General features: G+C 49.6%; 1 protein-coding gene across 2 annotated transcripts; it reads right to left on the reverse strand.

The window, feature by feature from the left end:
• Window positions 1–528: 528 nt before the first annotated feature.
• LOC109755678 (D-ribulose kinase) lies at window positions 529–3088 on the reverse strand. Of its 2 annotated transcripts, none has more exons than XM_020314574.3 (8): window positions 2773–3088; window positions 2473–2663; window positions 2233–2372; window positions 1867–2125; window positions 1638–1773; window positions 1449–1537; window positions 991–1338; window positions 529–895 (listed from the first exon to the last, which is right to left on the reverse strand). In XM_020314574.3, exons 1-8 carry the CDS (start codon window positions 3056–3058, stop codon window positions 695–697), a joined length of 1650 nt encoding a protein of 549 aa, XP_020170163.2. In that variant the 5' UTR covers window positions 3059–3088; the 3' UTR covers window positions 529–694. The 2 variants fall into 2 exon arrangements, with proteins under 2 accessions (XP_020170163.2, XP_073363654.1); XM_073507553.1 differs by having other exon boundaries at window positions 2233–2376; window positions 2773–3026.
• Window positions 3089–26582: the final 23494 nt, after the last annotated feature.

Genomic DNA, 26582 nt, shown 5'->3' on the forward strand with positions numbered 1-26582 from the left:
GCCTTACGATTTCGTCGCCCCCTCTTCTTGGTTCGAATTCCTCCCTACTTTGCTTTCTAGTTTTGCTGGTGCACACCAAGTGTTTGATACTTGTTCTGCGTGGTTGGTTCAGAATTTCGTGGGGCCGCACAGAGGATAGATGGGGAAGTTTCACATCTGATTCTTCTTCGTCCCCCTATGCTTGTTTTAGATTAGCTTTTGAAGCTGTATTTATCAGTGCACAAAGATTAACGCTTGTTCCTTTCAGTGGTGCAGAAAGATCTATGATAGGTTACTAGATCTGGTGGCAATTGGTTGGTCAGGTGTGGGCGTGCAGTATGTCAATCTGGTTCTGCATATAGATGAGTTCAACTGCTTCTTCATAGACTTGCTTTATAAAACTGCATTTTTGACTACTACAGTTGTTTAGTTGTTATGTTGCTAGCATTATACGTCTGAACACCTAGCATAATTTCTTTCTTCCTTCGCGTGTTGTTAACCCGTTATTGCTGTGATAATGAAATCCTCCCAGAAAAGCAACAAATAAGCTTGGAAGACCAGAAAACACCCTATTTATTGCACTCTGAATTTACAAGGATTGCAATGCTCGGTCGAGCTATTCTTGTAGATTTTTTTACTCATTTAAAAGGGGACTATTATTGAACTCAATGACTCTACTGGGATTCAAAAGAAAATGGCACCCCTGAGTGTGTTTTCATGAGCCCGTGGTAGCACCCCTGAGTGCTAGCAATGCAGCTCCATACGCCGCCTCTGTCTGCTCTGCCTTCCGAACAGGCACCCCAAGCACTCTCTCCCGGATCGCCGTCCACTTCTCATTCTGCGCGCCTCCCCCTGCCGTAAAGACCTCCTCCACCGGCGTCGCGCCGAGCTCCTTCAGCAGTTTGTACCCACTGGCCTGCACCCATATACATATTCAGCAACATTTCAGTGCCCAGTTAAGTTCGTACATGCTACTCCTGGTTATCTAGCGCGCATGACTTAGTTAATCACCTCGATCCGCGCCATGGACTCCAGTATGCCATGCAAGTACTCCGCGTCGCTGTCGGGTCGAGGCTCCAGCCTCGGCTCCATGTCGGGGTCAGAGACAGGGAACCTCTCGCCACTCTTGGGCAGAGGGTAGTAGTCAAGAGGGGAAGGAGACGACGGGTCGATGTCCTTGCTCAGCGTCACCAGCTGGTCGTCGCTGAAGAGTTGCCGGAGCACCACACCGCCGCTGTTGGACGCCCCGCCGACGAGCCACTGGTCGTCCAGGCGGTGGCTGTAGACGCCGAACCTTGCGTCTTCCACGCGGACTCTGCTGACGAGCTTGATCGCGAGTGTTGAACCGAGCGACGTCACCTGATTGATCGATTACATGGTTCAGTTAGTACTACATGTAGGTATAACCATTGATTTCTTTAAAGAAGTTGCTGTGCTTATTAGATTTCTATGGCCGAACTAGAACTCACCGCTTTTCCTGCATCAGTGGTTCGTGCTGCAAGAAAGGCAGCGATGCTGTCGGTTGTCCCAGTGCAGACCACACAGTCATTCGAAAAGCCTGGTAATGCATATTTAGTCAGTCTAAGATGAACTAGTAATGATATTAGATTATTCAACTGCATACCGTAGTACTGAAACAAAAATGTCCCTTAACTTACCATATTGTGAGCGCACATCTTCTTTGATTGGGCCAATGGGAACTCCGGGTGCTCTGACAGAAGAAGGCAACATGTGTGAGTATGGCTGTGACATGAGCCAGCTTGGGTATGAGCCAATCTCTGGATCATACCCTACCTGCAGTAGGATACATTGCAGGAAAATTTATAAACCCATTGCCTTCCGTACATAGAACCTATGTGAAGATTTGCAACAATGTACTCCAGCTACCTTTAGAGTATTGTTGTAATCACAAACGCCATATTCTCCATGCAAAAGCCACAGCAGCCAGTCTGATTGGTGCATCAGTATCGCCGAATCGTTGCTGCCATTCGAACAATTCTTGTTCCACCATGAGACGAGCTTGCAGAGGGTGGACGAACCGGAGCACACGGTGTGGTTCGCAGGAGCAATCGAGCTGACCATGGGCAGCGCGTCGGGGAAGCTCTCGTTGTAGAGGAAAGGGCCGGCAAGAAGCTCTCCATTGTTTCTGCAGCTTGCACAAAAAAGGCACTACATTGCATTGGTCATCCGGTTTTATCATCCAAAAAATTATTGTACGTGGCTGTATTCATGACTCGACGAAAGTCTGCAAACCTATCAATGATGAGAGTGGTTGATGAAGTCCCATCAATGGAGATGGATGAGATTGATGACCGGTGAACGGGCGGGATGTCGCCCAGAAGCTGGAAGAGTGCTTCTCTCCACGAGCTTGCCCAGTTAGTGGTTTGTCCAACCTGCCTAGCAAGTCTCCAACCAAAAGGATGTACGAACAAGCTCATAAGGAGTGGAAAAAATCTAACTAAAAAATGGGTAGAGAGGTGACCAGGCTCTTACAGCAGCTGGGTAAGTTCTTTTGCCTTCGGCGTGGATGGCCCCTTGCTTGTCAATAAGAGCGTATCTGGCGCCGGAAGTTCCGAAGTCTATCCCAAGGTACAGAGGCCTGCCGGTTTCATTCCCCTGACGATCTTGTTGGTTGAGCATCGTGATCCTTATCCTCGACGAAGACGCAAGGTTCCGCACCCTGCCTAACCTCGACATTGGCAGGAAAAACGTACATTGAATCAAGTTTTTCCCTAGATACTGTTTAGAAACTGAATTAATTGGTGCATACAGAGTGTTGACTTGATTAATTACCTTGTTTTGCAGGGAGGCGAGACAGCGGCTTAGCAGAGAGGCTGAGGATTGGCATGGTGGGTGGCTCGATCCCAAGTGCATTGGTCAATTGCTGGGGTTGATTTGGTGATAGGAAGAGACGATAGACCTTGGGAAGAAGAGGAGGTGATGCCTGTTGGGGAAGGATAAGGAACCTTTGGACAGAAGACCACCGTTGTGGCTGTGGGTTATGGGGCTGGTGTAACTGAACCGACCAGTGCGTCCGTTGTCCTCCCGGTTGTTCTTCCTTGGTAAATGGATGATACATATATAACCTGAAGGGTCGATAGGTTAGATCTGTTATTTTTTCCAGAAACTTTACTGTACTGTGTTAGTGTGACAGCCTTCTGCAATAGACCTGCATTCTTTTACTATCGAACATGCAATCAGGACTACTCCCTCCTTTCCTAAATATAAGCCTTTTTAGAGATTTCAATGCGGACTACATAGTGTAGATTCACTCATTTCACTCCATATGTAATCCATATTACAATCTCTAAAAAGACTTATATTTAGGAATGGAGGAAGTATTAAGCAAGCACTGTCAGTGCTTATTAGTTACAAATGCAGTTACCTACCTGCTAATAATGCAGTTACCCATTATCTATATCTATATTTATATGTATACCTACTTCATAATAAATGGGCTATTGCTACTAGCGGTACGTCACGGAAATTGCCCCCAAAGTTGCAAAGTATTACCCACCAATGCCACGTAAAGTGATAAAAAACATTTACACAGGGGAATCCCTCGCCTGGGCTGGCCCATGCAGCATGCAGTAGGGACCTCCTATACTGCGCTCTGCACACTGCAAAGACGCAGCGCACACATGTCCGGGCATCTTATTTTTTGACATTTCATTATTTATTTTTATTTTCCTTTTCCAGTTTTAACTTTATATAATTTGGGACTTCAAAAAGTTCCAGAAGTAAAACAAATGACATTTTTTAAATAAATTATTTAATAAATCATAAAACGTTTATGGATTCAAAAAATGTTCATGATTTAAAAAAAATTGCTTATTGAAAAAATGTTCAAAATTTTAAAAACAAATGTTTGGGTAATCAAAAAATGTTCATAATTTAATTTTTTTTGGCAAATAGTATAAAATGTTTATGAATTCAAAAAATGTTCTTGATTTTGGAAAATCTTCAAAAATTTGTAAAAGTGTTCATTAATTTGAAAAATATTCATGATTTCGAATATGTTCATGAGTTTAAAAAATATTCATGATTTAAAAGAAATATTCATGATGCACAAAATTTGAGAGTGATAGTGTATCTCGGTGATGCAGCAAAGATTATAATTTTTGTTGTTGCAACGCACGGGCCTTTTGCTAGTTAGTTACAACTGTAATTACCTATCATAAGCTAAACTTAACAGGATGCATGCATATAATCCGGTCGAAAGTTTTGTGCTAATGTTATATTTCAGTTAGTATTTTTCTTAGCGAAAGCCATTCGATGCACTTCATCAATCCAACTAATAGTTATACCGTTCACTATATTTGTTAGAATAAAGCTAGGGGATCGTCTTCTCCACACATAGTAGAATTTGAATCATAAGTAAACTTTTCTAATTGTGTGTTACTTGATTTGCCTCTGTTATAGTGTAATACACCAGGGGTGGCCTCTCGAAGAGGAGCCCGACAGCAGGCCTGCCAAGGGGCCCGGAGGGCCCACCAAGGAGTTGACGTGGAGCTCCGGCTTGACATGTAAGTCCGCTAACGTAAATCGAGGAGTTGAGTCTGAAGTGGCGAACCGAAGTCACTTACGTAACCATACTTCCTACAGCTGACATGTGTCCAGTCCAGCGGGAACGCCAAGCGCAAACGAATGTGAGTTGCTATATCAAATCCCCCGCTGGCCATCGAGGACCTAGTGGTAAGGCCATGATCCGGCAGGAAGGAGCCCAAAGGTCAGATAAGCATCTAGAGACCATCTTGGTCCCCAAGTCCACATGATGGCGGTCAGATTGGATCTACCCCATGTAAGCCCCCATCGCCTATATAAGGTGGGGGCTAGGGGGCTCTCATTCCCATCTAAAATTCGTAGAACCATACTCTCGGTAGACTTCAACCCCATCTCTCATTATAATCTCTCGCACAAGGTATCCCACCATGAATACAAACACAAAGCAGGACGTAGGGTACTACTCCTTCCCAGAGGCCCGAACCTGGGTAACTCTCTGTGCGACCTCTGATTTGGTACTTCCGGCCATGTTCTCTACCCTACCAAGAGTACTGGCGATTTTATGCACCATCTGTTTGGACGCTAGGCACAGGCAGCGTTGGACCAAGATCGATCCCAAATCGGATCTCCTCTAGCTTTCGACGGCCTCCCATCGAGAGAAAGACTAACTTTCGGCTCCCTCTTCATTACAGACGGGACATGCCTGGTGACATCGAACCACTAACCTCCCCTGCCCACATCATCTTCTTCAGTGCACTAGCGTTCGGCACCAACCACCTTGGCGGCTTCCGCATTTGCATCCCGCCGCCCAGAAGATCGCATTGGTGCCCTCGCCAAGCTTTACAACGCCTTCATCACCGACCTCCGGGCTTCACGACTCCCGGGGCCGAAATTTACGGCCCCGCCAAAGTAATAATGATGCAACCCATCATCAAAGCAAACGTGTTGCGCTTCCTCAACACCCTTATACCGGGGACCGGCCCCACCATGCAGGCAATGTAGGCCTTCCGACGGTCACATTAGCCACCAACCTACAACTCAAGCAGGGGACGGCAGAGGTTGCATCGTATGAGGCATGGTGGGAAGGAATGATGAGCAATGAAAGACGACGCCAAGCTCGATGCCATCCACAAGCATAAACCACTACTGCCCTCGCGGCCTTAGGTCATGAGGCTGACATGGGCCGTAACGACCCCGCGGATGCCGCCCTACTCCAAATGCCAGCCCGTGGCCTCCAAGCCGCCATGGCAATGGCTGACATGCTCCACGGTACACTAGAGTCCTGAACATCACCACGAATCTCATAGGGGTAACAGTGGAGCTCCAAGACAACATCAGTCAGTCAAGGCAGTGCCTGGCCGACACTGACAGTGTCTTTTTAGCCACAATACGCTTATCCCAGCCAGAGCCCGCACCAAGGAGTGAGTTCAAAAACCTTCGTCAAGCAAATTCACTGGATTTCTTTGAGGATTTTGTTCTTTGTAATTTTTCGTGCGTAACATTTTTATTTGATTTGTAGGGGCTGAAATCTTTAGGAAAATTTTCTAAGGATTGCTTTGCACTATATTTTAAAGGAAAAGTTATATCCACTCCAATCTCTTTAAAAAAAGCATGTGGTTTTCTAACCCCTGTGTGCGAGAGTGAGTCACGTGAAGGAAGGATAAATAGTTTCAGGTTTTATACAAAGGACAGTGTACGTATCATGTGTGTACTCATTTATTCTTTGAGGACCAACCCACCATGTAGGCAATGGAGGCCTTCTAGCGGGTCACATTAGCTGCCAGCCTACAACTCAAGCAGGGGATGACAAAGGCCGCCGAGTATGAGATGCGGTGGCAAGGAATGATGAGCAGTGAAAGACAACGCAAACCTCGACGTCAGCCACAAGCATAAACACCCCTGCTGCCTTCGCGGCCTTAGGTCATGAGGCTGGCATGAGCTGTAACGAGCCCGCGGATGCCTCCCTACTCCAAACGCCACCCCACGGCCTCCAAGCCACCACGACACTGGCCGACATTCTCCATGAAACACCACGAGACCCGAACATCATCACGAATCTCATAATGGTACTTGATAACCCAGTGGAGCCCCTAGAAAACATGAGTCAGTCAAGGCTGTGTTTGGTCGGCACCGAGAACATCCTTTTAGGGGAGCAACTAGTTAACGAGCGCTCCTTCGGGAGCCTCGCAACGATCAGCGCCACTTGGCGCGCTCTCAGTCATTCGCCACGTGTCGCGCTCTGGACGCTCCCTTCGGGGTTTTTTTCCGCACGCGGTTTTGGCTTTTAAAAGGTTTTTTTTCCAGTTTTTTTCGACGTTTTGGTTTTCCCCCGGTCTTTCTTAGCTTTTTGATTAAAAAAATTCGAAAAGAAAATTTTTTTGCACGAAAAAACGTGTTTTTTTATTTTCGCGAAAGTCACGGTTTTTCTTCCGCAAGAGGCACGGTTGTGCTTTATCGAGAGTCACGGCCGTGCCTTTCGGAAATGAAAAAAACGCGTTTTCTGTTTTTTTTTTCTTTCGGGAGAGTCACGGTTTTGCTTCCGCGAGAGGCACGGTTGTGCTTTCGTGAGAGTCACGGCCGTGCCTCTCGGAAAGGGAAAAAGAAAACGCGTTTTCTATTTTTTTTTCTTTCGTGAGAGTCACGGTTTTGCTTCCGCGAGAGGCACGGTTGTGCTTACGCGAAAGTCACGGCCGTACCTCTCGAAAAGGGAAAAAATACGCGTTTTCTGTTTTTTTTCTTTCACGAGAGTCACGGTTTTGTTTTCGCGAGAGGCACGGTTGTGCTTTCGCGAGAGTCACGGCCGTGCCTCTCGGAAACGAAAAAAACGCATTTTCTGTTTTTTTCTTCCACGAGAGTCACGGTTTTGCTTCCACGAGAGGCATGGTTGTGATTTCGCGAGAAGCACGGGCATGCCTCTTTCGGAAAGGAAAAAAAACCGTGCTCCCGGTTCGGTTTTTCGCCCTGTTTTTTCGTCCGGTTTTTTTCATGAAAAAAAGTTCGTCAAAATTTATCAACATGGGATCTAGTTTTGAAGATCTCAACGCGAGGAATCCAATGATGAAAACGGTTCGAGATTTGGACGCACGGTTTAAGAGATAAAACGCTTTGAATAAACGGATCTACGAAAAAAGGGAAAACTCCCAGGTTGCGACAAGTGGCGTGTTGCATGTGCGCCACTTGTCGCGACCTGGGAAAGTGGAGTGTTCTTTGCAACAGTACTCCTTAATTAGTGATTTCGTCCTTCTAGCCGGGGCACATCCACCTCAGGATGATTGTCAGAGCTCGGTACCCCGGCCAGAGCCCGCACCAAGGGGTGAGTTTGGAAACCTTCGTCAAGCAATTTCGGATTTTTTTGAGGATTAGATTTTTTTGAGGATTTTTCTAAGGACTACTATATTTTAAAGGGCAATTTACATCCACACCAACAGCTTTAAAATAAAATTCATGTGGTTTTCTAACCCGGGCGCGCGGGAGAGTGAAGGAAGGATAAATAGTTTCAAGTTTTATACAATGGGTGTTGTACGTATCATGTGTGTACTCATTTATTCTTTGAGCACTGCTCGTTTTGCAGTTTGAAGACAAAAGTATAACATATGCATTGAATTGAAAGGAAAAAAAATATGCATCTAATCGCAAGCGGATACGATAAAAAACAACAAGTTTGTAGGTTAGTACCCCAAAATGATATAAAATTGCATAAAAATTATCCAAGATCGATAATATAATAGCATGAAACAATCAAAAATTATAGATACGTTAGAGACGTATCAGTGACATCACCAGCCGGGACCTCAGTACCAACGCCTTCAAGGTCGCTGTAGCCCACGGCGGGCCTCCAGCCCCTCCTCAAGTCTCCGAGCCGGTAGTCATCGGTCCATCAACACCTCCTGCACCACCTCCGCCTGGACATCATCTGGTCACCTTCAACACCTTTGGCGCCGGACCCCGGGCTTCATGACTCTTGGGGCCGGAATTTTTGGCCTCGTCGAAGTAACAGTGACGCTGTCCATCATCAATGCAGACGCACTGCACTTTCTCGGCACCCCTATACCATAGACCGACCCCACCATGCAGGAAATGGAGGCCTTCTGGCAGGCCACGTTAGCCGCTAGCCTACAACTTAAGAAGGGGACAGCAGAGGCCGCCGCATATGAGGCGCGGTAGCAAGGAATGATGAACAATGAAAGACGACGCTAAACTCGACGCCAGCCACGAGCAACCACAACTGCCCTCGCTACCTTAGGTCGTGAGACCGGCATAGGCGAACAAGCCCATGGATGCCGCCGTACTCCAAACGCCAGCCCGCGGCCTCCAAGTCGCCACAGCACTGGCCGACATGCTCCATCAAACACCAGGAGACCCGAACGTCATCACGAATCTCAAAAGGGTACTCCATAACACAGTGGAGCTCCAAGGCAACATCAGTCAGTCAAGGCAGACAGGCGGGCACTGGAAACGTCCTTTTAGCCGCAGCATGCCCACCTCGGGATGATCGTCACGGCTTGGTGCCTCGGCCAGAGCCCGCACGAAGGGGTGAGTTCGGAAACCTTCATCAAGCAATTTCAGATTTTATTGAGGATTTGTTTCTTTGTAAATTTTGTGCATAACATTTTTATTTGATTTGTAGGGATTGAAAACTTTACGAAAATTTTCTAAGAATTGCTTTGCACTATATTTTAAATAAAAAATTACATCCACTCCTGCCTCTTTAAAAATAAATCATGTGGTTTTCTAACACCGGCATGCGAGAGTGAGTCACGTGAAGGAAGGATAAATAGTTTCAGGTTTTATAGAATGGGCGGTGTAAAGTATCATGTGTATACTCATTTATTCTTTGAGCACTGTTATCTGTATTCATTTTTCACTTTGAATAGGAAAATATAACATCTGTATTGAATTGAAAGAAATCAAATATGCATATGAAAACAAATGCCGACACTGGCGGATCCACAAAAACGAAGAAGCTTCATGACCGCCGCGCCCACCGGGGGTCCTCCACTAAGCTCCTATACTCCGAAGCGCCGGTACCAATCAACACCTCCAAGAAAGGACGCGACGATGACGACGCTGCTGCCAAGGGTTTCCCCCGGTACGCGACGAGGAGAGAGGAAGGGTACCTCCGACGCCCTTGAGGAAGGTTCGGCGGCACCCTCAGGCACCACCGCGTCGGAGTCGGCTCGGCCGACATGGATTTCTCCCGATCCCAACCTTCAACTCGGGCGCTCCGGAGCACGCCACCGAACAAACCACCACTATGTGCCAAAACGGTCTTGAAGCTTCCGCGCCGTCTCACCACGGCACCGCGAAAGAGGCATGCTCAACGAAGAAGAGGAGCCGGGACTCGGGACAGCAGCATCGTTGGCACGCGGAGGGCCCAACCTCCACCATCGACGACGATAACCGACCGGACGTGACAGCAGGAGCATACCGGTCCCGTGGGCCCACAGGTTCGGCCGGGTCCTCAGATGCCCGTAAAGCTTCCGCCTTCACGCTGCAGAGAACGTCACGCAGAGAACGTCGAAGCCACGCCAATGGCAGCCCGCTAGGACCCAGATGGGGCCGGGAGGGCCCAGATCTGGGCCGGGGGCGCACCGCCGGCCACAGCACGTCACCACGCCGCCCTACCGCCAAGGGCAGCACCGCCACCTCGCCCACTGCCGCCGGGTCGCCGGGCCACTGCCCAGCCGAGCAGCACTGCCGCCATCACCTGCCCCGGGAAGGGGACGAGCGCGCGGGGACAGAAGGGCCAGCCGCCGCCGGCGCCACCTGGGCAAGCGCCGGGGGCACCTGCCGGCGGCGGCAAGGGAGATCCAACGGAGGTGGGGACCGAGAGGAAGGGAAGGGGCTGGCCGGGCCACTGCCCAGCCGAGCAGCACTGCCGCCATCACCTGCCCCGGGAAGGGGACGAGCGCGCGGGGACAGAAGGGCCAGCCGCCGCCGCCGCCACCTGGGCAAGCGCCGGGGGCACCTGCCGGCGGCGGCAAGGGAGATCCAACGGAGGTGGGGACCGAGAGGAAGGGAAGGGGGCGCGCCGCCCCGGCCACCTCCCGGGGAGGCGGCGCAGGGGCGGGAACAGGAGGGGGACACTACTGGAATTCTGGGCTACGCCGAGTGCCACGGACACTCGGCAAAGGGCCGAAAACCGCCGGCAAAGCCTTTGCTGAGTGTCACCCTCGGCGAAAGCCACCCGGCGTACACCTCTTCGGCAAACAGGAGTTTGCCGAGAGCCAGAACACGGGCACTCGGCAAAGGCTTGGCCGAGAGCCAAACAGTACCACTCGGCAAAATAAAGTAGCTAACGGATAGCAGACGGTGTCGGCGGTTCCGGACATGTGGGACCAGGGGAACATGCCGAGGGCCAGCTTTGCCGAGAGCCACTCTCGGCAAATCCACCCAGTAGGTGGCTGACACGTGTCAGCTCCTGACACGTGGGACCAGGCGAACATGCCGAGGGCTAGCTTTGCCGAGAGCCTCTCTCGGCAAAGCCACCGAGTAGGTGGCTGACACGTGCCAGCTCCTGACATGTGGGACCAGGCGAACAGGCCGAGGGCCAGCTTTGCCGAGAGCCCCTCTCGGCAAAGCCACCCAGTAGGTGGCTGACACGTGTCAACTCCTAACATGTGGGACCAGGCGAACAGGCCGAGGGCCATCTTGGCCGAGAGCCCCTCTCGGCAAAGAGAACCACTAGGAGGCTGACACGTGTCACCTCCTGACATGTGGGACCACGAGAGCAAGCCGAGGTCCAACTTTGCCGAGAGCCACCCTCGGCAATCCTTTTCCCTTTACCGAGAGCCCTCTCGGTAAAGTTGTCAGGGGCACCACAGGTTATGACCCTTTACCGAGAGGCCTCTCGGTAAAGGTGTCAGGTTCTACTGGTTGGTACATGTTTACCGAGAGGCCTCTCGGTAAAGGGTGCATTATGGTCCAGTTTCACAGTTATTACCGAGAGCCACCCTCGGTAATGGTGTGCGCAGGAGCCTTTTTTCCTGTTTCTGTTTCTTTCCTGCAGCGAAACATATACAACAGCAGCATATAGTTCATCACACATAGAACATGTCACATATAGGCATCATTGAACAAAAGAAGCAATGATTCTGAAAAGCATTCCACATAAAAGCAATAGTGCATAAAAGGTGAAATAGTAGTGAAGACACTCGACTACCACAAGTTTACAAGTCTCAAGATGCAAGAGTTCTCAACATACAAGGAACAATTTCTAACATAACATAACATGAAGTTCACGCGATTTTGGAGATCGGAGTGATAACATCAACATTAGAAGGCATCATTCCATTTGCTGCCCCAACTCCATCAACCGGAGTGATAACATCATCTCTTGGAGCTGCTAACACATAACTGCCGGGAGGATCTTCATCCTTTCCTGTCTAATTACATTGTAAACTTGGGCCACTAAGACCGTGGATAGCTAGCATGGCCGGGGGGCCACAAAACCCTTTGTAACACATATGTAATTGTTCCTTTGTGAGTAATACAAAGTCAGTGGGAGCCTCTCCCACTGTCGTTCTCCCTCAAAAAAAAACATCAACATTAGAAGGCATTATTCCATTGCTGCCCCAACTCCACCAACTTGAGGTGGAACTACCGGAACATTGTTCGACCCTTGTGATGGGTTGAGCTGTGATGGATTGACCCAATAGTGAGATGAATGCATATGGTAATGCCGAAAATGGTGATAGAAATAGTTTGAACGAAACTCACAATGTTCCACTCTGGCGTCGGTGGCATCTCTGGCACTGGTTGGCCTTGCATGGAATAAAGATTGGCCACCATATGTTGTAAAGACTTCACTAGATCATCTTGTGCCTTCAGTTTGGCCCGGTTTTCATCTCGTTCTTTCTCGATGTCAATCAGTCGAGTCTACAATATGGCAATGCAAATGTCATTCATGTTGAAATGCAAATATGCAGGACCATGAAGGATCAATGAAGAAGCACTGACCTGAATATCCTCAATAATGCTCACAGAATGTGGTACGTGACGCTCTACGGTAGGAGTAGAGCCAGTACTCATAGCACGGAGCGTGTTGACTCTCGGAAGGGAGGAGGTTATGACAGAATCGAGGTGAACAGCCATCCGGCCATTCGGTCTACCGCCTGCCGCGGCAATGGCCACAAGAGGGTCAAACGGTAGCACGTGAGGATCAGTGTCAGGCCCGTACGTCTCCTTCAATTTTTTGGTGTAGTTCTCTCCATCTGACCGGGCTTTAGAGCTGATCCAGTCCCTCTCCGGGTGGAGAGGGTCCTTGTCCTTGTCGTCTTTGGTACGTTTGATGGTCCATGCCTCGAAGTAAGTGATATCCTTGCTAGTGTCTTCTTTCTGCAAAAGAAAGCGATCCAAACAATCAAGGGAATGATCACAAATGAAAGAGAATATGATGAAAAGGATGTGGTTGCCTACATGTTTTGAGACGACACCTGGGATGGTGAGGTTGCCTTGACGGTGTCCTCGACCCCCCATCAACTTACGCCGTTCAGATATTACTTTGTGTTCATCCTGCCACCCTGGATCTGTCCACCGTTCGACGATCTTCTCCCAGCACGGACGTTTGTCAGCGCACCACCGAGGAATCACCTGTAAATTAAACAAATACATCTTAGTAAGGATTCCAAATTTACGGTAATGTAGGGAATAGCAAGCATCCATCGTCACTTGCCTTGAAGTAATTGTCCCGTGAAAGATGCGTCCCTCGAGCCTCCTGTTTGGAAATCCTATGGTTGAGATAGTCCGCGTGATACTTGACCACTAACCGGACGCGCTCCTCATAGTGCATGTCGTGGACTAGTTTCTTGGCAATATTCTCGACCACCACATTTGCACGATCCTTCTGACCCTCAACGCATGTATAGAAATCCTACAAACATGCATACATGTGAGAAGGGTTAAATCATGACTATGGCAAATTTAAACCTTTTGGTATTGACATTTAGGTGTTTGAAAGGACTTACCCAGAAATCGTTGACCACTCGCATGGCTCTGTTATCATAAACCCTTTGACGCATATCCAGGAAATATGGTGCAAGTTTGTAGTGATCCCATGACCAAGCTGGCTCAATGATACAGTTCGGCAAAGTGACCAGTCCAGGATAATTTAACCTACAAAGACCCCCAATGATGCCACTCGGCGACCGTTGCAGACGCCTCTCACCACCTTTTACTAAGCTTCTGCATTTCGAAGAGTGAAGTCATATTATATGTGAGGAAATGACAAAAGGTACAATTTATATGGGATGAGTCGAGATAACCACTTACTTCTCTCCCATTGGTTTAATCAACATGTCTCTATGCACATATGGACGTCTTGGAAGCTTTGAAGGACCACGCAGCCACACTTTCCCTCCGGAAGTAGTGCTGATAGTCGAACCGCTCTGTTGCGAACCACTCACCTCGTGGTGCTCTATCACCCGTGACGGTCCATCCCCACCCTCAGAAACCTGACGAACAACCAGCCTCCTCTCGACGGCGTCGTCCTCCACCACCTCCTCCGCAAAATCCTCCTCGTCCTCCTCCTCACACGCCTCATCCCCATCCTCTGTTTCCTCCTCCTGAGCACGGTGAAGCACTGCATCAGAGGGTCGAGGAGAAGAAAGAGGTGCTCTACTCTGGGCTGCTTTACGTACTCCTCCTCGTGCCTCACATACTCCCCCTCCTCGTCTGCCTCCTCGTCGGCCTCCTCCTCCTGCCTCACCTACTCCCCCTCCTCGTCCGCCTCATCGTCGGCCTCCTCCTCCTGCCTCACCTACTCCCCCTCCTCGTCCGCCTCCTCGTCCGCCTCCTCCTCCTGCCTCACCTACTCCCCCTCCTCGTCCGCCTCCTCCTCCTGCCTCACCTACTCCCCCTCCTCGTCCGCCTCCTCCTCCCGCCTCACCTACTCCCCCTCCTCGTCCGCCTCCTCCTCCCACCTCACCTACTCCCCCTCCTCGTCCGCCTCCTCCTCCTGCCTCACCTACTCCCCCTCCTCGTCTGCCTCCTCGTCCGCCTCCTCCTCTTGCCTCACCTACTCCTCCTCCTCGTCCGCCTCCTCCTCCTGCCTCACCTACTCCCCCTCCTCGTCCGCCTCCTACTCCTCCCCCGCGTGGTACTCGACCTTGTTTTGCACGTTTTGCCGGACGGGTGTCTAGACCCACCAATCCTTTGGCCTTCTTGGCTGTTGTGGCAACCGATGAAGGAGCGGCCACCGCTTTCACCGGTCGAGCAGGTTGATCATTGTACAGATCATTCACTTTTTTCAAACTTTCCTTTGGAATCTTCTTGCTACCTATCATGTTTCAATCACCTGATATGAAGAAGAACAAACCAGTTAGTACAGATGATACAACTTGATGTAAATACAATAAATATATCACATATGAAGAATAAATGGAATTGTCACAATAATACATATAGTTGTTACACACACAAATACATAGAGTTGTTGCACACACGAATACATAGAGTTGTTGCACACACGAATACATAGAGTTGTTACACACACGAATACATAGAGTTGTGACACACATACATAGAGTTCTCACACGATTACATGGAGTTGTTAGAAATAAGGGTCAATATTAGGTGCAACATTTGGATCAGGGCTTTCATCATCGCTATCACGCCCGTTCATACATTCATCCTCGAAGTCTTCAGGGGACCCTCATCCTCATCTAGCCCCATGTGCCATCGCATAAGTAATGCCAAATCTCGAGGGTCAGAAACATCCTCGTATTCGTCCTCTGCATTATCTACTTCCATGTCATCCATGGACTCATGTTCCATAGCATCATGTTCGTGATGCACGCCATCATGTTCCTTTGCATCATCTTCGTCTTCGTCAGTGTCTGCTTCTTGAAAGAACTCTCCCTCGTATGTGTTAGGGTTTATATGGTAATCGTCCTTGTTTGGGGTAGGTACCTTGATACGCGGGGGTACCTTGTACACGACATCCCACTTCAAGAGATCGATATATTCCGTAGATGTGCACGCGTATGGGAGAAAAAACACTTGTGTAGCCTGTTGAGCCATAATATAGACATCATTTCCTGCATATTTCGTTGCTCGTTCAACTTCGACAAAGCCAATACTAGGGGTTCGTTTCACTTTCTCAGGATTGAGCCAGCCGCATTTGAATACGATGGGCTTCACTCCTTGTAAACCACAATACTGCAACTCATAAATTTCTTTGATGGTTCCATAGTAGTGACGTCCATCTGTCCCTAGACAATAGACCACACTATTTATTGACCTTCGGTTGGGCCTCTCACGCGTGTGTTTATCAGTGTGGAAGCGATACCCATTCATGTCGTAAGCCTTAAATGACTTGGCCTTGTATTCAAAACGTTTGGCTACTTCTCTCACTTTGGCGTCCATATCAACCTGCTGATATGCCTACAAGATTAATAGGAGATTGTCTGGTTCATTAGTGGAAGCATTACAGGCAAGTAAGATCAACTTGAAGTAACATAAAGTTAGAAAAATTACTTTTCTTGAGAACCAAGAAATGAAACCGCCATCAGCATTGGTATCTTCAAGAAGGTCTGCTGATTCTTCGTCGCTAGGAGGCCGTGGTAGCTTCCAGAATTCGTTCTGGAATTCCCTAGCAATAGGAAGAATTCGAGTTAGAACTCAAGACTAGTGAGTAGTTGTCAATAAAGGTGTTCTACACTTACTTTATGTACGGTTGCACTTCTTCCATGTTGGTCAAGACATAGATCATAATAGTCGACCACTCAGTAGGTGAAAAGTTCTTGGGCTTCGGTCCACTTGCTTTGCCACCTTGGCCTTCGAAGAGGCTAAGGTGGGAAACATTACTGGTGGGTTCTTCATTGTAACGAGGAGCTAGATTTAACCTAGTCTGAATACTGTCATGATAGTACTTTGTCGTGGTCGTGGCCACCTCCTCGTTCAGGTATGCCTCGGCTATGGAGGCTTCAATGCGGGCTTTATTCTTACATTCCCACGAAGATGCTTGAACTCCCGTTCAGGTGCATACTGCCATCGGAACTGCACAGGTCCTCCCATTCTAGCCTCATACGCGAGATGTAAGATCATATGTTGCATCGGATTAAAGAAACCTGGCAGAAATATCATCTCTAACTTGCATAGCAACTCAGGTGCTTGTTCCTCCAACTTTGCAACCACTTCATAATATAGTTCTTTGGCACAAAGCTGACGGAAGCAGTAGCTCAACTCCGCCAGCACTCGCCCAATATCCTCTCTGACATACCCTCGAATCAACACAGGCATTATCCGCTCAAGCCATACATGGTAGTCATGACTCTTGAGGCCTCCTATTCGCGTTGTAGCCATATTCACTCCCCTCATGATATTAGCTGCATATCCATCAGGGAAGTACAAGTTGTTCACAATCCATTGGAGAATTTCCTTCCTTTGGGGCATTGAAGGGGTGAAAGGGGCTGGTGGCTTCTTCCAAGAATTACCTTTTCCACGAGGCACCAAATTTAATTTTGGCCTGTTGCATAGTTTGGCTTGGTCGATCCTAGCCTGAATGTTATCCTTTGACTTCTCGGTGTCGAGGAGCGTGCCGAGTAAGGCCTCCGCAATATTCTTTTCAGTGTGCATTACATCAATGTTGTGTGGAAGTAGAAGATCTTTAAAGTAAGGGAGCCTCCATAAGCTTGGAATGTGAGTCCACTGGTGTGTCTCTCCATATCCCACAAAACCTTTCCCATCGAGCTTTTCCTCGAGAACATCTAACTCATCCTTAAGCTGGGCACCGGTCATAATAGGTGGTGGCGGGTCATCAACAATAACACCTTTCTGGAAGTGCATAGCGTCTTGCCTATATGGGTGATCAAGACGAAGGAACTGCCGATGTTGGTCAAAGCATACATACTTGTGACCCTTAGCTAGCCAAATGAAAGTCACACGCTGTCGACACACTGGGCAAGGCCACTTCCCGTTTACACACCAACCACAAAATATCGCACGTGCCGGTACCAGATATGCATATTGAAGTGCTTCTTTGAAACGGCATCGTATGTCCGGACTCCGTTGTTCCAAGCAACAAGTAAGTCGTCCACCAATGGCTCCATATACACACTCATATGCTTCCCGGGATAGTTAGGACCTGGAATTATCAACGTCAGGAACATGTGATGTCGTTGCATGCAAACGCCAGGGGGCAGATTCAGGGGGATAACATATACTGGCCAACAACTGTATATGGCAGCCATCAAACCATATGGATTGAACCCATCGGTTGTTATCCCAACAGCTACACTCTTCCAGTCATCTGTTTTCTTATGAATTTCAACAAATTTCTTCCATGCTTCACCATCCCGTGGATGTTGCATCTTTTTTGTATTGTACATCTTCCCTTCGGCGGCCCATCTCATATATTGGGCAGTTTCCTCGGTCATATAAAGCCTCTGGATCCTTTCTGTGAATGAAAGATATCGAAGGATATTGACGGCAATTGTGAGCCGCCTCTTGCTACCATCATCATCTATTACCTCAATATACCTAGAGGATTTGCACTTGACACAATAATTCGTATCTTTATGTTCTTTTCTAAATAACATGCATCCGTTTGGACAAGCATGTATTTGCTCATACGGCATCTTAAGTGAACCGATGATTTTGTTCGACTCGTACATGTTCTTTGGCAATATATTTTCTTTAGGCAACATGCTAGCAATAACTGACAACAAATCATTGAAGCAAATTATGCTCATGTTATGGTTTGCCTTTAGGGCCATTAGGCGTGCAATGCCATCTAGTTGAGTAACCTCTGTATGGGCGTGAAGGGGTTTTTGTGCCGCAAACAAAGCTGCATGATACTCTTCAGGGCTTTCCGGCGGCTCCTCGGAGTTCGGGTCCTCCCGCGGATCCGCACGGCGGATGTCATCTAACAGGTTTTCAATCCGAGTATCATATTCGCCGGTGCGTTGTCGCACCACCTCCGCCCTGGACTGTTCTGTCTCACCGTGAAAGATCCACCGGTAATAGCCTGGCGTAAACCCATATTTGCCTAAGTGTTTATTCATAGTAATCTTATTTCTTTCAGTCTGGTTATCACACTCCGTGCATGGGCACCAAATTCCACGAACTGGCGTTTCTCCAGCAAATACTAATTCCAGGAAATCATTGGTCTTCGACCTCCACTCAGGGGTCATACCCTCCATGCTGGGATGTCAGGTGTACGTCCACTCACGTTCTTCCATCCTCTGATATAAAGTGAAACACACACATAATTTTTTTATGTAACAAGTGGTTCCATCAAGTTTTACGACATGCACTAAGCTATGTAATAGGTAAAGATAGGTCCTAATCCCACCCGAGAATGTGTAGGCTGGGTCCGCTTTCATGACGTACTTCGACCCGAGACAAAATTTCGGCAGCACCTCCCCGCTGTTCTCCAAATACACGTCTCAGCAATAAGTCAAGAGGATGTGTATCTAGAGAACAACAAGGAGACACTTTCGAAATTCTGTCTCGGATCTAAGTACATCATGAAAACGACCCGCCTACACATCCTCGGGTTGTCCATGGAAAACGTGGACAATTCGAAAGAGTTGAGGTTATAAATATGCAAAGACTTGCATATTTATAGATATAACCCTTCCGAACGGGAGACACCTAGGTTACGCGACTATTTAGGTGATCTACAAATAATGAAAACCTACACATGAACGGGAAGAGATTACCCTTGAAGCGTGCAACGGAATTCACTCTCTCTATTGTCAAAATAGACGCATGTCCTGCATGAAAGAATGAAGTTGTGTCAATCATATGTCCTGCATGAAACACTCACTCACACACCCCCACACACAAACACACTCACATATCCATACACACACATCACACACTCACTCGCACATGCACACACACACACACATCAATAGCACCCCTCTCCCACACACACACTCACATACACCATTCATTATATATGCACATATATACACACCTAAATATAAAAAAAACCATTCATTATATATGCACACATACACCAACATCACTCACTGACACACACACATACAAAGCACACACTCACACACATTATTCACTATGCATATATATACACCTTTTGTTGTAATGGAGAGGGGGGAAACCCCTTTTATTTCAAAAAAAACGAGATTGAGTAGGGGCTCACCAACGGGGCAGGGGGGCGGCGGGGGAGGTGGATGCCGGACGAGGTAGAGCTCAGTGGAGGGGATGCCGCGCCGGTGGTTCTCGGTGAAGCTTGGCCGAGATGATGGCGGTAGACGAGCTCGGTGGAGGTGGCGGTGGGGGCGGGGCTCGGTGGAGGTGGAGGGGTCGGGGGAGGCACTCCCGGTGGCGGCGGCGGCGGCGGCAGAGCTCGCCGGATGGGGAGGCGGCACTAAGGGGTGGCGGCGGACAGAGGGGGCGGGGGCGAGAGAGACATAGAGAGAAGAGAGGAGTGAGCGCGCGCGAGGGGGAAATTTTGCATAAGTCCCCGCGGGAAACATTTCCGAGACCCAACTTCTAACGACACTCGGTAAAAGTCTTAACCTAGATCTCGGGGGCTTTTCCGAGAGGCGCACCGACAGAATTTACCGAGGGTCGTCCAGCAGCACTCGGCAATGGCCGCATTTTCCGAGAGGTACTCTCGGTAAAGCATCCTTCTTGTGCATTCTGCATAATATGTATTATACTTTTTTTTGTTGTTTTCTTCCATGCTTGGCAAACAACCTTAGCACATCATAATTACCGTCTTGTGTTTTCTTTTTCAAATGATGGGCCTTGCCCGGTTCTAGAGCCCGGCACCCCTCCGGTGGCCCCGACAGTCTAGGGCGTTGATCGGCACCGAGAGGGTGTAGTCCACAGTGAATAACTGCTTCTCTGTGTTAGTGCATGTCATCGCAAGATGAAAGACCAAGTCTAGGCCAAAGCCACAGCAAGATCCCATCTGTGTAGACCAAGTCTACTACTGTGTCATCGCCGTCCGTGAGGGGGGCCACACCCCGGAGATGCGTGCCGCCTCTTCAAACATGCCACCACACCGTATGGCATGTATGAGGGCCCGGTGCGATGCTCCAGTGGCATTGCTACCCCCCAGGGCCCCCGTCCTGCCTAACCCTGTAGCGTTTGACCATGGGATCTAGCCCTTTGACTTTGCACGGACGGGCTTTGACCAGTGGAACTCTCCACCCGGTTGTGTTAGGTCAGCCCATAGAAACACTTTGGAGCAACATCCGGGCCAAAGCCACAGCAAGACCCCATCCGTGTAGACCCGACGCGTCCGTTTCCCCCCTCCAGGTGCCGGCGGCGGCGCCGTCCGTGAGGGGGGCACACCCCGGAGACGCGTGTCGGGCGTTTGCAACCACCACAACACTTCCAGACTTGTGAGAGGCCGCCTACGCAAGATTTGGCGGCATATGCTAGCCCTCGGAGGCCGCCGGCCACAGTCGTAGACATGCGAAGAGCAATCCGCGGAGAGGGAAGTTTATCAGATACTTCTCCATCACCAAAAATTATGAAAAATTACCATCAGTCCTATAGCACATGTGCCCACGTCGTGTAAAAAACTCATGATTTTATCGCGCTCCGAGTATTTAATAATATTCACACCGCATTGTTACTGCAGAACGTCTACTACTGTGTCATCGCCGTCCGTGAGGGGGGCCACACGCCGGAGACGCGTGCCGCCTCTTTGGACATGCCACCACACCGTACGACATGTATGAGGGCCCGGTGCGATGCTCCGGTGGCATTGCTACCCCCAGGGCCCCCGTCCCGCCTAACCCTGTAGCGTTTGACCACGGGATCTAGCCCTTTGACTTTGCACGGAGGGGCTTTGACCAGTGGAACTCCCCACCCGGTTGTGTTAGGTCAGCCCACTGGAACACTTTGGAGCAACATCCGGGCCAAAGCCACAGCAAGACCCCATCCGTGTAGACCCGACGCGTCCGTTTCCCCCCTCCAAGTGCCGGCGGCGGCGCCGTCCATGAGGGGGGGGGGCACACCCCGGAGATGCGGGCCGGGCGTTTGCAACCGCCACAACACTTCCAGACTTGTGAGAGACCGCCTACGCAAGATTTGGCGGCATGTGCTAGCCCCCGGAGGTCGCCGGCCATAGTCGTAGACACGCGAAGAGCAATCCGCGGAGAGGGAAGTTTATCAGATACCTCTCCATCACCAAAAATTATGAGAAATTACCATCAGTCCTATAGCACATGTGCCCACGTCGTGTAAAAAACTCATGATTTTACCGTGCTCCGAGTATTTAATAATATTCATGCCGCATCGTTACCGCAGAACGTCTACTACTGTGTCATTGCCGTCCGTGAGGGGGGCCACACCCAGGAGACGCGTGCCGCCTCTTCGGACATGCCACCACACCATACGGCATGTATGAGGGCCCGGTGCGATGCTCCGGTGCCATTGCTACCCTCCCAGGGCCCCCGTCCCGCCTAACCCTGTAGCGTTTGACCACGGGATCTAGCCCTTTGACTTTGCACGGACGGGCTTTGACCAGTGGAACTCTCCACCCGGTTGTGTTAGGTCAGCCCATCGGAACACTTTGGAGCAACATCTGGGCCAGAGCCACAGCAAGACCCCATCCGTGTAGACCCGACGCGTCCGTTTCCCCCCTCCAGGTGCCGGCGGCGGCGCCGTCCGTGAGGGGGGGCACACCCCGGAGATGCGGGCCGGGCGTTTGCAATCGCCACAACACTTCCAGACTTGTGAGAGACCGCCTATAGCACATGTGCCCACATCGTGTAAAAAACTCATGATTTTATCACGCTCCGAGTATTTAATAATATTCACGCCGCATCGTTACCGCAGAACGTCTACTACTGTGTCATCGTCGTCGATGAGGGGGGCCACACCCCGGAGACGCGTGCCGCCTCTTTGGACATGCCACCACACCGTACGGCATGTATGAGGGCCCGGTGCGATGCTCCGGTGGCATTGCTACCCCCACGGTCAACAACTGCTTCTTCTCATGTTTTATACTTTACACTCTATAAACTTGAGGTTTGAAAAAAATCATCAAAAGTCATGGAATTTATAACTTGGGTCATAAAAGCATATGAAATAAGAGATACAAAAAAGATAGTGCAAAACAAAGACAAAATGAGAAGGGAAAAATATATTAGAGCAGTACTTACCGAGGGTCGACTATCGGCCCTCGGGAATGTCTACTTTTCCGAGTGTGACTCTCGGTAAAGCATCTAACCTTGATCTAGGGGACGTATTTTCCGAGAGCTGCTCTCAGTAATGATAAGGGCACCATCAAAGTTTAGTCCCACCTCGCCTAGAGACAAGCAACAAAACCTATTTAAATAGTGGGATAGTCCACATGCAGTAAGCTTCGGTATCCATTACACTCTTGTTAAGGAGATGGACTATCACTTTGAATGTTCACCTGTCTCGAGCAGAGAACATTCAAAGTGATAGGCCTTCTTCTTAATGGTGGATGCCGGTGTTTTTTTATTAATGGTGTCGGAACGTGTCCGTTTTGTGCAGGAAATGCTGGTCATGTTGCTCCAGTGGCCCCGGCGGTCTAGGGCGTTGTTCGGCACCTAGAGGGGGTAGGCCACGGGGAATAACTGCTTCTTCGTGTTAGTGCATGTCATCGCGAGATGATAGGCCAAGTCTAGGCCCGTTGTGGTTTGTGAGGCACGTGCCACGTCAAGGACGTGCGTTGCTTATTCAAATAGCACATCACCCCTGCATGCATATGCATGGGCCACGCGCATGTAGGGGTGCCCTCCCCCCCTCGGGCGGTCTCCATATCGAGCACCCATCCGGTGGCCCCAGGGGTCCAGGGCGTTGTTCGGCACCTAGAGTGGGTAGGCCACAGGGAATAACTGCTTCTTCGTGTTAGTGCATGTCATCGCGAGATGACAGACCAAGTCTAGGCCCGTTCTGTCACGGGATCGCCCACCGAAGACTCTGTCTCAGGGACGAATGCAGCCGGTCCTCGACGTTCCCGCCCGTGTGTGTGGTTTGTGAGGCACGTGCCACATCAAGGATGTGCGTTGCTTATTCAAATAGCACACCACCCCTGCATGCATATGCATGGTCCACCCGCATGTAGGGGTGCCCTCCCCCTCCTCGGGCGGTCTCCATATCGAGCACCCATCCGGTGGCCCCGGCGGTCTAGGGCGTTATTCGACACCGAGAGGGTGTAGTCCACGGTGAATAACTGCTTCTCCGTGTTAGTGCATGCCATCGCGAGTTGACAGACCAAGTCTAGGCTCGTTCTGTCATGGGATCACCCACCGAAGATTCTGTCTCGGGGATGGACGCAGCCGGTCCTCGACGTTCCCGCCCATGTGTGTGGTTTGTGAGGCACGTGTCACGTCAAGGACGTGCGTTGCTTATTCAAATAGCACACCACCCCTGCATGCATATGCATGGGCCACACGCATGTAGGGGTGCCCTCCCCCCCTCGGGCGGTCTCTATATCGAGCACTCATCCGGTGGCCCTGGCGGTCTAGGGCATTATTCGGCACCGAGAGGGTGTAGTCCACGGTGAATAACTGCTTCGCCGTGTTAGTGCTTGCCATCGCAAGATGACTGACCAAGTCTAGGCCCGTTTTTCGAGATAGTCTATGGGTATCGAGAGGGAATGTGTCCGGTTTGTGCAGGAAGTGCGGGTCCTGTTGCTCCGTTGGCCTCGAAACTTCTTGTGCTCTCAAAGAAGGCCATCACATGTATATGCATGGGCTATGCATGGGCTATCCGGTGGCCCCGGCGGTCTAGGAAGTTGACCGGCACCGAGAGAAGGGGTAGGCCACGGTCAACAACTGCTTCTTCTCATGTTTATTACTTTACACTCTTTAAAGTTCTCTCTCGGTGCCGGTCTAGAAAGTTGACCGGCACCGAGAGAGGGGGTAAGCCAGGTCAACAACTGCTTCTTCTCATGTGTATTACTTTACACTCTTTAAAGTTGAGTTTTGAAACAATTCATCAAAAGTCATGGAATTTATAAACTTTGGTCGTAAAAGCATATGAAATATGAGATACAAAAAAGATAGTGCAAAACAAAGACAAAAAGAGAAGGGAAAAAAATTTAGAGCAGTGGTTAGCAAGGGTCGATTCTCGGCTCTCGGTAATGGCCACCTTTTCCGAGAGTTGCTCTCGGTAAAGCATCTAACCTAGATATCTTTCCTTCTTGTTCATTCTCGATAATATGTATTATACTTTTTTGGTGTTGTTTTCTTTCATGCTTGGAAAACAACCTTTGCACATCATAATTACCGTCTTGTGTTTTCTTCTTCGGATGGGCCTCGTCCGGTTCTAGAGACCGGCACCCCTCCGGTGGCCCCGGCGGTCTAGGGCGTTGTTCGGCAAATAGAGGGGGTAGGCCACGGGGAATAACTGCTTCTTCGTGTTAGTGCATGTCATCGCGAGATGACAGACCAAGTCTAGGCCCGTTTTGTCACGGGATCGCCCACCGAAGACTCTGTCTCGGGGACGAACGCAGCCGGTCCTCAACGTTCCCGCCCGTGTGTGTGGTTTGTGAGGCACGTGCCACGTCAAGGACGTGCGTTGCTTATTCAAATAGCACACCACCCCTGCATGCATATGCATGGTCCACACGCATGTAGGGGTGCCCTCCCCCCTCGGGCGGTCTCCATATCGAGCACCCACGCGCATGTTGGACGCGCATGTAGGGGTGCCCTCCAGGTGCCGGCGGCGGCGCCGTCCGTGAGGGGGCGCACACCCCGGAGACGCGGGCCGGGCGTTTGTAACCACCACAACACTTCCAGACTTGTGAGAGACCGCCTACCCAAGATTTGGCGGCATGTACTAGGCCCCGGAGGCCGCCGGCCACAGTCGTAGACACGCGAAGAGCAATCCGTGGAAAGGGAAGTGTTCAAATACTTCTCCATCACCAAAAACTATGAAAATTACCATCAGTCCTATAGCACATGTGCCCACGTCGTGTAAAAAACTCATGATTTTATCGCGCTCCGAGTATTTAATAATATTCACGCCGCATCGTTACCGCAGAACGTCTACTACTGTGTCATCGCCGTCCGTGAGGGGGGCCACACCCCGGAGACGCGTGCCGCCTCTTTGGACATGCCACCACACCGTATGGCATGTATGAGGGCCCGGTGCGATGCTCCGGTGGCATTGCTACCCCCCACGGCCAACAACTGCTTCTTCTCATGTTTTATACTTTACACTCTTTAAAGTTGAGTTTTGAAAAAAATCATCAAAAGTCATGGAATTTATAAACTTTGGTTGTAAAAGCATATGAAATATGAGATACAAAAAAGATAGTGCAAAACAAAGACAAAATGAGAAGGGAAAAAAATATCAGAGCAGTACTTACCGAGGGTCGACTATCGGCCCTCGGGAATGTCTACTTTTTCCGAGTGTGACTCTCGGTAAAGCATCTAACCTAGATCTAGGGGGACGTATTTTCTGAGAGCTGCTCTCGGTAAATCGTCTAACCTAGATCTAGAGTTGATTTCTTTTCCGAGGGCCGCACCGACAAGCACTCGGCAAATGTGACGTCGACTACTTAAGCATATTTCCCCCTGTTGTTTCTTCTCTGAGCTCCCCACCGACCGGCGCCCCTCCTCCTCTGCTCCCCACTGACCGGCGCCCCTCCACCGACCGGTGCCCCCTCCACCGCCGCCCCACACCACACCGAGCTCCTCCCTCCGGTGAGCCCCCCTCCTCCTCTCCATGTGTGTATAGATGGATGGATTGATAGATGGATGCATAGATAGATGGATGGATTGATAGATGGATGCATAGATAGATGGATGGATTGATAGATGGATGCATAGATAGATGGATGGATTGATAGATGGGTGCATAGATAGATGGATGGATGGATGCCATGTAGATACATTTTTTTTTCAAAAGAAAAATGTAGATAATTGTTGATAATGTTGTATGCATGGATGCTATGTGCGGATGTGACCGATGAGATACGTGAGATAGTGTCGATGAGAGTTGTTCTTGGAGGAAGAAAAATCAACTTTTGAGCGATGACGGTTGATTTGTGTGAGCTCCTCATGTTTTATCTTGGTAACGCGCGAGGGGCTCACCTAGCTCAACCATCATCAAAAGTTGAAATACCCGTGAGAGAGTGTCCACATATATACTACCACCAGCGAGAGTGTCCATCGTATATACGTGAGAGAGTG

Source organism: Aegilops tauschii, chromosome 1 (assembly GCF_002575655.3).
Source record: "Aegilops tauschii subsp. strangulata cultivar AL8/78 chromosome 1, Aet v6.0, whole genome shotgun sequence".
Lineage (NCBI taxonomy): Eukaryota > Viridiplantae > Streptophyta > Magnoliopsida > Poales > Poaceae > Aegilops > Aegilops tauschii.